The sequence below is a fragment of the Lycium barbarum genome, chromosome 2 (assembly GCF_019175385.1).
Source record: "Lycium barbarum isolate Lr01 chromosome 2, ASM1917538v2, whole genome shotgun sequence".
NCBI classification, from domain to species: Eukaryota; Viridiplantae; Streptophyta; class Magnoliopsida; order Solanales; family Solanaceae; genus Lycium; species Lycium barbarum.
Genome location: NC_083338.1, coordinates 132,017,668 through 132,027,667, shown reverse-complemented (window position 1 = coordinate 132,027,667; position 10,000 = coordinate 132,017,668). Strand labels below are relative to the sequence as shown.

At 39.2% G+C, this 10,000-nt stretch overlaps 1 protein-coding gene across 1 annotated transcript; it reads left to right on the top strand.

The window, feature by feature from the left end:
* The first annotated feature begins 3,758 nt into the window (after positions 1-3,758).
* Positions 3,759-5,539, top strand: LOC132628921 (sugar transport protein 9-like). Its single transcript, XM_060344671.1, has 3 exons — positions 3,759-4,148; positions 4,218-4,826; positions 4,931-5,539. The coding sequence occupies exons 1-3, from the start codon at positions 3,759-3,761 to the stop codon at positions 5,354-5,356; spliced, it is 1,425 nt and encodes a 474-aa protein (XP_060200654.1). The 3' UTR covers positions 5,357-5,539.
* The last annotated feature ends 4,461 nt before the right edge of the window (positions 5,540-10,000 follow it).

Sequence of the window (10,000 nt, the reverse complement as noted above, 5' to 3'; positions counted from 1 at the left end):
AAGCTGGGTTGTGGACAGTGGTGCCGCATCTCATGTGACATCAAGGAAGGAATTTTTCTCATCCTATACTCCGGGTGACTTTGGAACTTTGAGTATGGGTAATGAGACTGTATCCAGGGTGGCTGGTGTTGGAACGATTTGTTTGAAAACTAGTATTGGAACTAAACTAGTTTTAAACAATGTAAAGCATGCACCTGATGTTCGTTTGCACTTGATCTCTGTTGGTGTTTTGGATGATGAGGGATATGTCAGTACCAATGGTGCTGGAAAGTGGAAGCTTACTAAAGGTTCCATGATTGTGGCTCGTGGCGAAAAGCGTCGTGGTCTATACTGGACTACGGCCTCTACCTGTGTTGATATGGTGAATGCAGTTGAGAGCAATAGCTCTTCAACGTTATGGCATAAGAGGCTTAGCCACATTAGCGAGAAAGGACTAAATGTTCTGGCCAAAAAGAAATTATTGTCAAATTTCGAAAGTGCTAAATTAGAAAAGTGTGAGCACTGCTTGGCTGGAAAACAAAATAGAGTTTCTTTCAAGTCTCATCCTCCTTCAAGAAAGACAGAGTTGCTTGAGTTGGTGCATTCAGATTTATGTGGTCCAATGAAGACAAGGACTTTGGGTGGTGCACTTTATTTTGCTACCTTTATTGATGATTGCTCAAGGAAACTTTGGGTCTACGTCTTAAAGACTAAAGATCAAGTGTTGGGTGTCTTTAAGCAGTTTCAGGCCTCAGTTGAAAGAGAAATTGGAAAGAAGCTGAAGTGTATTCGTACTGATAACGGTGGTGAATATTGTGGACCGTTTGACGAATACTGCAAGCAACAGGGTATCAGACACCAGAAGACTCCTCCTAAGACTCCTCAGCTTAATGGTTTAGCAGAGAGGATGAACAGGACCTTGATGGAAAGAGTCAGATGTTTGCTTTCTGAAGCAAAGTTGCCGAATTCCTTTTGGGGTGAGGCTTTATTGACCGCTGCACATGTTATTAATCTATCCCCTGCGGTTGCTTTGCAAAGTGATGTTCCAAACAGAGTTTGGTATGGAAAGGATGTTTCCTATGACCACTTGAAAGTGTTTGGTTGTAAAGCTTTTGTACATGTGCCTAAAGATGAAAGGTCGAAATTAACTGCCAAGACAAGGCAGTGCATCTTCATTGGTTATGGCCTTGATGAGTTTGGTTACAGGCTATATGATCCAATTGAGAAGAAGGTTGTGAGAAGCCGTGATGTTATCTTCATGGAGGATCAAACCATTGAAGATATTAACAAAGCGGAGAAGATAAAATCTTCAAGTTCTGAAGGTTTAGTTAATCTTGATCAAGTTCCTCATACAAATGCTGATGAAGTTGGTGGGCTCGATGACGATGGTGATGCCCAGAATCATGTTCCAGATCAGCATGTTGATGATGATAACGATGCTGCTATTGATGAAGTAGATGCTCCTACTCATGAAGTCGTGGATGAGTCAGATATTCCACTTAGAAGGTCTACTAGACAGCATGTTCCTTCTTCCCGTTATTCACCTAATGAGTATGTATTACTCACTGATGGGGGAGAACCTGAATGTTATGAGGAGGCCATGGAAGATGAGCACAAGGATCAATGGATTGAAGCCATGCAAGATGAGATGAAATCTCTGCGTGAGAACCATACTTATGAGTTGGTGAACTTGCCTAAGGGCATGAGAGCTTTGAAGAACAAGTGGGTGTTCAAAGTTAAAGCCGAAGAACACAGCTTGAAGCCCAGATACAAAGCTAGATTGGTTGTTAAGGGATTTGGTCAAAGGAAAGGTATTGACTTTGACGAAATATTTTCTCCTGTCGTGAAAATGTCCTCCATTCGGACAGTTCTTGGTTTGACTGCTAGTCTTGATTTGGAGATTGAGCAGATGGATGTGAAGACTGCTTTTCTTCATGGTGACTTAGAAGAGGAGATTTATATGGAACAACCTGAAGGCTTCAAGGCAAAAGGTAAAGAAAATCTTGTATGCAAACTCAAGAAGAGTCTCTATGGATTGAAGCAAGCTCCCAGACAGTGGTACAAGAAGTTTGAGTCTGTTATGGGGAAGCAAGGCTACAAGAAGACTTCTTCAGATCACTGTGTGTTTGTACAAAGATTTTCTGATGGTGACTTTATCATCCTTCTGCTATATGTGGATGATATGTTGATTGTAGGCAAAAATGCTTCCAGGATTGACGAGTTGAAGAAACAGTTGAGTAAGTCTTTTGCAATGAAAGACTTGGGTCATGCTAAGCAGATTTTGGGCATGAGAATTACTCGTTCGAGAGATGAAAAGATGCTTTATTTGTCGCAGAAAAAGTACATAGAACGTGTACTAGAGCGCTTCAATATGAAGAGTGCTAAGTGGGTTAGCACACCTCTTCCTGGTCATCTGAAATTGAGCAAAAAGATGTGTCCTACAACAACAGAGGAAAAACAGAGAATGGCCAAGATTCCTTATTCCTCTGCCGTCGGAAGTTTAATGTATGCAATGGTATGCACTCGACCAGATATTGCTCATGCAGTCGGTGTTGTTAGCAGATTTCTCGAAAATCCAGGGAAAGAGCATTGGGAAGCTATGAAGTGGATACTCAAGTATCTAAGAGGAAGCTCAGGGGGAGCTATACCATGGCAGTCGAAGTTGCAGAAGTGTGTCGCACTATCAGATAACGGAAGCGGAGTATATTGCGGCTACTGAAGCTGGCAAAGAGATGATATGGCTCAAGAGATTCCTTCAAGAACTTGGATTGCAGCAAATGGAGTATGTTGTCTATTGTGACAGTCAGAGTGCAATAGACTTGAGCAAGAACTCCATGTACCATGCGAGAACAAAACACATCGATGTCAGATATCATTGGATTCGTGAGCAATTGGAAAGCGAATTGTTCCAAGTCAAGAAGATTCACACGAATGAAAATCCTGCAGATATGCTGACCAAGGTGGTACCGAGAGACAAGTTCGAATCGTGCAAAGAACTTGTCGGCATGCACTCAAATTAGAAGCCAGTGTACCCTCCTTCAGGTGAATGGGACTGGAGGGGGAGATTTGTGGGGTCCAGTCCTCTATCCCATATTTTAAGAAAGGAAGATTTTTCTTCCTTTGACAAAATCACATTGGTAGCAATTGTGGAATTGGCCAACAAGTCAATTCTTTTGTTCACATAGCCGTGATGTAAGCGCTTACCTCATCATAGTCGTGATGTAAGCGCTTAGCTCATCATAGTCGTGATGTAAGCGCTTACCTCATCATAGGAAATTCATTCCTATAAATAGGCGGCTTATGGTTCATTTGTATCATCACCAAGATCATTTGCTATACACATCAAAATCTCAGACAATACATCTGAGTGAGAGCAAAAGTGAGGTATTCCATAGACTGTAAGAAAATAGTCTGTGAAGAAAAATAGAGTGTGAGTGATATTGTAGTGAGGTGAGAAAATCAAAAGAGTGTTATTTCTTTTGAGGGTGTAGTGGTCTTAGGAGTATTTGTACTCGTTACTACACAGTGTAAAATTCCTCTATAGTGATATCAGCTGCTCCTCTTGGCCGTGGTTTTTCCCTTATTCAGAAGGGTTTCCACATAAAATCTTGGTGTCATTATTGCTGCATTTTATTCTTGCTGATTTAACCATAAGTTAGTGTTCCGCGTTTATCACTAATACCGTGAATATTATTTTTGCGGGTCTATTTTATTCCCATCACTATCGCCTTCTGTGGTTGATCATTTGAATGCTGAAAGTGAGCATCTAAAATCCAACTATGACAATGAACCCTAAACAATCAATGAAAATCTATAATCTAACAATTTTCTTCTATTATCGTCATTCAGGTGGCATTATTGGCATAGAGAGATTTGTCATAAAACTGTCTAACAGACTTCACAAAAGAGAAGTAAAAGCCACAACAGATTTTTTCTGTGCTTATATGCACTTCTTGCTTTTTCTCTTCGTGAACGTCATCCCCCTCTCGGCCATTCCATCTTTATGGTTGTCATATAGATTGACCCAGTCTTGGGGCCGCAAGCATGTCCTAGTGTGTGGATCAGTACTTGCAATCTTTGGAAGCCTATTGACTGCTTGGTTTCCTAATGCTATATTTGGCTTCATTGGCTTGGCCATTACTGGATGTGGCGTGGGGTTTCTCCTTCAGGTTGGTCCTTCTATAGCCTTCCTACGTATTTATTCACTCAATGTACTAACTCAATTCATATTTGTGCAGGTAATTCCTATGATATGCCACGAGACTAATATCGGAGATGCCCAAGGCCGTACGTCCTATGCTTTCAACTACATGCTTACGTGTGGAAGCACAGTGGCGAAAGGTATAAATCTAGCCGCATCCCGCAACTTCGTAAATGGATGGCGGTGGAGCTTAGTTGGGTGTGGCATTTTTGCCTCTCCATTGCTCCTGTTATCAGTTCTGCTTAATGAGACACCGCAGTTTCTCATTAAGCAAGGGCGAGTGGAGGAGGCAAAAGTAACCCTCCGGAGGATACGGAAATCTGGAGCAGAAGTGGAGCTTCAACAGTTAGCTCGCCGAATTGAAAATGAAGACAAGAAGCTCTGGAAGAAGCTGCTACACTCACCAGTTTTGGTGATTAATGTAGCCGCACAAATTTTCCAGCAAGTCTTAGGCTTAGACTCCATCCTCTTTTTCGGGCCTATGTTCTTCGAGTGGATTGGGTACACCTATCATGCCGCATTTATAGCTTCATTCATTGTTGGTGCAATTCGAACTGCGATGGCTGGTCTTACATTATTGAGCTACACTTTATTCAGGCGGCGAAGAACTCTTCTTTTTGCATGTGCTGGCATGCTTATCTCCATGGTACTTAATCATTTTTCCTTTTTTTTTTTTTTGTCAAAGTAGTTTATTTTGTCAAATGAAATAAATTTGATCTAACTTGATTCGATTTCTTCCAATATTTGCAGGGTACTTTGTTTGTTATCTTCCATGGAGCAGATCCTCTATTCCACCGAAGGCAACAGAGTGACTACCTTACTATTGTCCCCAGCATCCTCCTCATAGCTGGTTATAGTCTGCTTTCGGGCCCTCGGGGTTGGACAGAGGCAGCATACCCTGAAGATATCAGAGCTTTAGGTACATGTTGTGAGACGACAGTATATTTATTCATGACAATAGTCATGAATCTCGTTACGTTGCCTCTTATTTGTGCCTTGAAGGCATGGGTATTTGCTTTGCTAGCTGTTGTGGTTCTCTGTCTAGGAGGTATGATATACAAGTTCTTACCAGAGATAGGGAAGAAGGAAGGCGAGCTGCCAGAAGAAGAGATTTGGAAACTACATTGGTTTTGGAAGAGGTTACTTCCAAAAGATGGTAGTGCGGATGGAGTGTAGTAGGCCTTTTGTATTTAGAGTGTAGTGCTTTGTACTAGTTTCTATTTTGTATGAGTACAGTATTAAGAATTTGGTTCTGGTAAAAGTACAGACTATAAGAATCAGATCTTCTTTGTAATAAATTTCTAGTGACAGATTTTAATTCCAGTTCCAAATTATCCTGCCTTACGTAAATAATTTCAGTCAGACCTTAGTTGGTGTAAGACATGAAAGTGATTGTATAGTGCGAGATTACTTAATTCTGTTTTTGCTCCAGATGAGACAGAACTTGGAGTGAGATGTGAATGAAACGACAAAGTTTTCAATAGAAAGAAAAATCAGTTATAAATATTTGAGCTTCGGCCTCTGGAATCCTCTTCTGCTAATCTAAAACGTATACTCCATTTCTATTTGCTGATGGAAGATACTAGATATCGTTGCTTGATTTCTTCGGAACGGTGTGAACTAAGCTTTAAACGATTTATTTGATCTGCTTGTACACATTGGTGTTTATCCCTCTTGTTTACCTTCCTGATAACGTGGGTATACACATCTGTCATCCTGATGTGCTTATGTGCATACTGTAATTGACACTCTTACAGCTAAAGCGTCTGCCGTTGCACTTGCAGTTCTCAGTATCTTTTCTCCGTTGTTTACTTTCATTTGTTCTTTGTTTTCCTGGTTTCCATGGTACTCTCTTTGTCTGCGCCGTTTATTTTCTTTGGGTTTTCCAGCTTTGTGACCGGTCTTCCTCTTCCCTATTAACTGTAATTCATTGGAGAAAGGGACTGATCAACTCTTACCACAGAGATACGGAGAGAGTTCGCCACAGGTTCTTCTTCTTTTATTTTCATTCTAATCAGACTGAAACAACTGAAATTTGCCATTTCTCATCATTTACGGGGAGGAAATTTCTACAATCTAAGGAACCAAAATCAAAAGGATTAAGAGACAGAATCTATTAGAAAACTAGAATTTCTTCATCCTTTTTTTCCTCACATCATTATTCCTCTGATCTGGTTGAACTTCCACCAGCTTCGCTTCGCTTCTGAAGATTACTGATAACCGTGGTGGTACAACTGACCGCTAACTGCTCTCAATGGAACTGAACTAAACATGGATTTGTCATTTATCCAAATGCAGGTGTATTGTTAGGCTTGGGTAATTTCTATCTTGCTCAACCTAACTAATTTTGGAGTGGAAAAAATATGCAATGCAATGCTTTAGTTCTTGAGCATGATATGCCTTTTTGGCTTCTGAAATCATCTATTCTAATTCACAGTAACCTTTCTGATATGTTCTATAGCAATTTAGATATTATTCTTCACATTTTGGTTGAGCTATTCACATGTATACAAACGCCTTCCCCGTCCGGTGTTTAGTCCTCTTCTTAGCTACTCTTTATATGGGAAACTTTTTCTGTTGAGAGAGTCAACATTTCAAGCATTTTAAGGTTGTAAGTTCTGAAAAGAAAACTAAAGGTTTTAGTTTTGCAATGCGAAGTTATATTGGCACATTCTCTTTCTCTAATTTAAGTTGTTGTATCATTATTGAGCTTACTGACAGTATTCTTGACACAATAAGGTTTAGTTGCAGTTAGACTTGAGATTGATATACAAGATGACGTTGTAGAATTTGTATAAGCATTTGTGTGGATCAAAGGAGTAGAAATGAATTATTAGCAATTATAGCTATGGGGAAGCTGAGGTGTTGACTGATGAGATAGAGGAAGAGTCTTAAGCTATTGGGGAGGTCCTACTAATCACAGAAATCATTGATAACAATCAGACAAGGTTAGTTCATATTAGTCAGAGTGATTTTAATTCACCTCAGTTGAACTATTTTGCTATTGTTGGTTTTGTAGATAAGTTCTATTGTTCTCCTGATGTTTTTAGACCTTATGAAGTAAGACTTTTTGCAACTGTACATGATCGTATTTGGTCCAAGAAAAACTTGTGAGAATTCTGACATAAGAAGGCGTGTGAGACAATGTTGAAATCTGGTGCCTTTAGTTTCCTTGTTATCTTTTTTTCCCCTGACTGAACAAGCATGTTTCTTTATGTAAGCTTTGAAAATTATACTAAATTGTTGATGCTTACCTTTGTTATTTACTTTCTTGGTTGATGGAACTATCAGTTCTGACTTTTCTTCAGTTGTAAAGTTTTGGTTATGTGATGTTTTCTTCATGACAGTCCGATTCAGATATAAACGAGAGCTTAAGGAGACTTCACCTGATGGCTTTGTCTGTGGAAACCCTGAAGGTTTGATCCTTTTTGTTGCTTTGAGACTGTCCGCAGGTTCTTGTAATATTTTTGAAGGTTTTATTATGCACTCTCTCGAAACTTGGTCTGCATGCAGGGGTATTGGAAGTTCAAAATGAGAATTAGGCTCTCTTTTCTTTGTTTGCTCTTGAATATGCTAAGCTAATACTACTATATTTGCACAATACGAAGGTTTCTATTTTCCTTTGTTCCACTTGAGATGTTGTTTCGCTCTCACCTTCCCTTGCATCTTTGTGCAATATAGACCACTTCATGGCGTCATATGATGATATAATAGGCCGTCATTTTCAACTGCAATCATCAAGGCAAAGATTTAGCCACCAGTATAATACTGGAGTGCCTAGACATTCATTTAAAAGGGAAATGTACATGGTGTAGCCAGTGGCGGAGCCAGGATTTATGCCAAGGGGGTTCAAAAATATAAAGAAGTCATAAATGAAGAAGCTAAGGGGGTTCAACGTCTACTATATATACATAACAAATAATTTTCACCTTGTATATACAGTGCAATTTTTCGCCGAAGGGGGTTCGATGAACCCCCTAGGCTCTTACTAGGTCTGCCACTGGGTGTAGCTAACATTAGACCTTATTTTTATCTAGTAGCTATATTTTAATTTATTTACACCTCATAGCTAAAAGGTGTATATCAATTACACTCCATAACTAAAACATAAAATAGGTTAAAATAAAAAAGCAACCCTTGTATCCACATTTTTCTCTCTCCTCCCTCCTTCTTCCTCCCTGCTGCCCTCAATATCGCCGCCGGAGCTCCGGCGAACGAACTCCGGTCACTACTCCCTCATTGTCACTACTGCTTCATGCGAAATCCAAACGGAGAAGTAAGCTCCGGTCACTGCTGTTGGTTGTGGTCTGTGTTGTTGTTGTTGTGGTTCGCCGGACAACAACTGGCGATGGTTGTTGCTGTTGTTGTGATTTTGGATTTTTATGGTGAAATGGAGCTTTACTTAGAAGAAAGATGAGCAACAGAGAGAAAAAATAGTATAGAGACAGAGAGATGTAATGGTGGTGGAGTGAAGGAGGGAGAAAGAAAATGGTGTGACGGTGTTGTTGTTGCTGTTGGCTGTGGTGGTGGTTGTTGTTCACCGTCTCTCTCTCTTCTCCCTCACGACGAAGTCAGATCTGGCCGGAAATGGCTTTCTATTTTTGAATACAATCCAGTGTTGATGACGATGACGGTAATAGCGGTCAGATCTGGACAGGAACAATCAAATCTGGCCGGAATCTGATCGGAATTTTATTTCTTGTATTCAGTTTTGAGTGTATTTGTTAGTTTTATTTCTTGTATACAAATGAATACAGTGAATTTTGAAGTGTATACAAATGAATAGAGTGAAATTTATTTCTTGTATTCAGTTTTTGAGTGTATTCGTTAACTTTTTTAGTGCAAATTTTTGTGTTTTTGATGTTTTAGTTGAATACATCTTATTTGAATACAACAAAATCTGAATTGAATACAACAAAATCTGACTCAATCGAATTTTGAATACAATCCGATTTCTGAATACAATTAACTGTATCAAACTACTGTAGCGCGCACTGTAGCTACGAAATGTAAACAGCTAAAATGTAGCTATGCCTAATTTAAAACCCCTAAGTGTTAGTCATTTATGTAAAATCCCCCCAATTACAACAATTAACAAGTGCCAAGCAGTAAAATAGAGGACTCTATGTATGTTTTATTAAGCAGAAAAAAGATGTACCAATAATTTAGCGCTCTCTCTCTATATATATATATTTTTTTTTTTTATATATATATTTTTTTTTAATCAGCCCAACCATAGTGGATGGGCACAGCACTCTATATTGTAACTCGGTACTAAGCAGAAAAAATAAATCCAGAACAGCTTAGCAGGAACTGCCAATTAACTTAGTACTATTGAGTCCTAAACTCCTAATGACAAAACCAAATCAAAATGCATACTCTAGACATATAGATATGTATATATGATGACATCAACTCAAGGAAAGATGTTTGTAAACGAAGACTTACATCAATCCTCTTATATGCGAAGTATTCATGAACCAAGCTCAAGGAGGCATGTCTAGCACTTTGGAGTTGCTTCTTTGTCATTCTGCGTATTGGCACACTTCCAATTGGGCATCCTTCCTTATTCAACCAATACTCATCTGCCTTGAAACCACCCAATTTGTTTGCCCTTTTTGGCTGCATAGCTTTTAATCTTTGTCTTTCTAGCTCCTTCGCGATGGTCATCTATTTTGCATATTGAAGTAAACAAAATGAAAATCGCCATAAATATTAAATCAAAATCATATCATATAATAATATCAAGTTATGTACCATATATGAGGGAGTTAGTATTTCCATAGTTTTTTGTTAGAGGCACCTTTCTTTTCTGTTCTT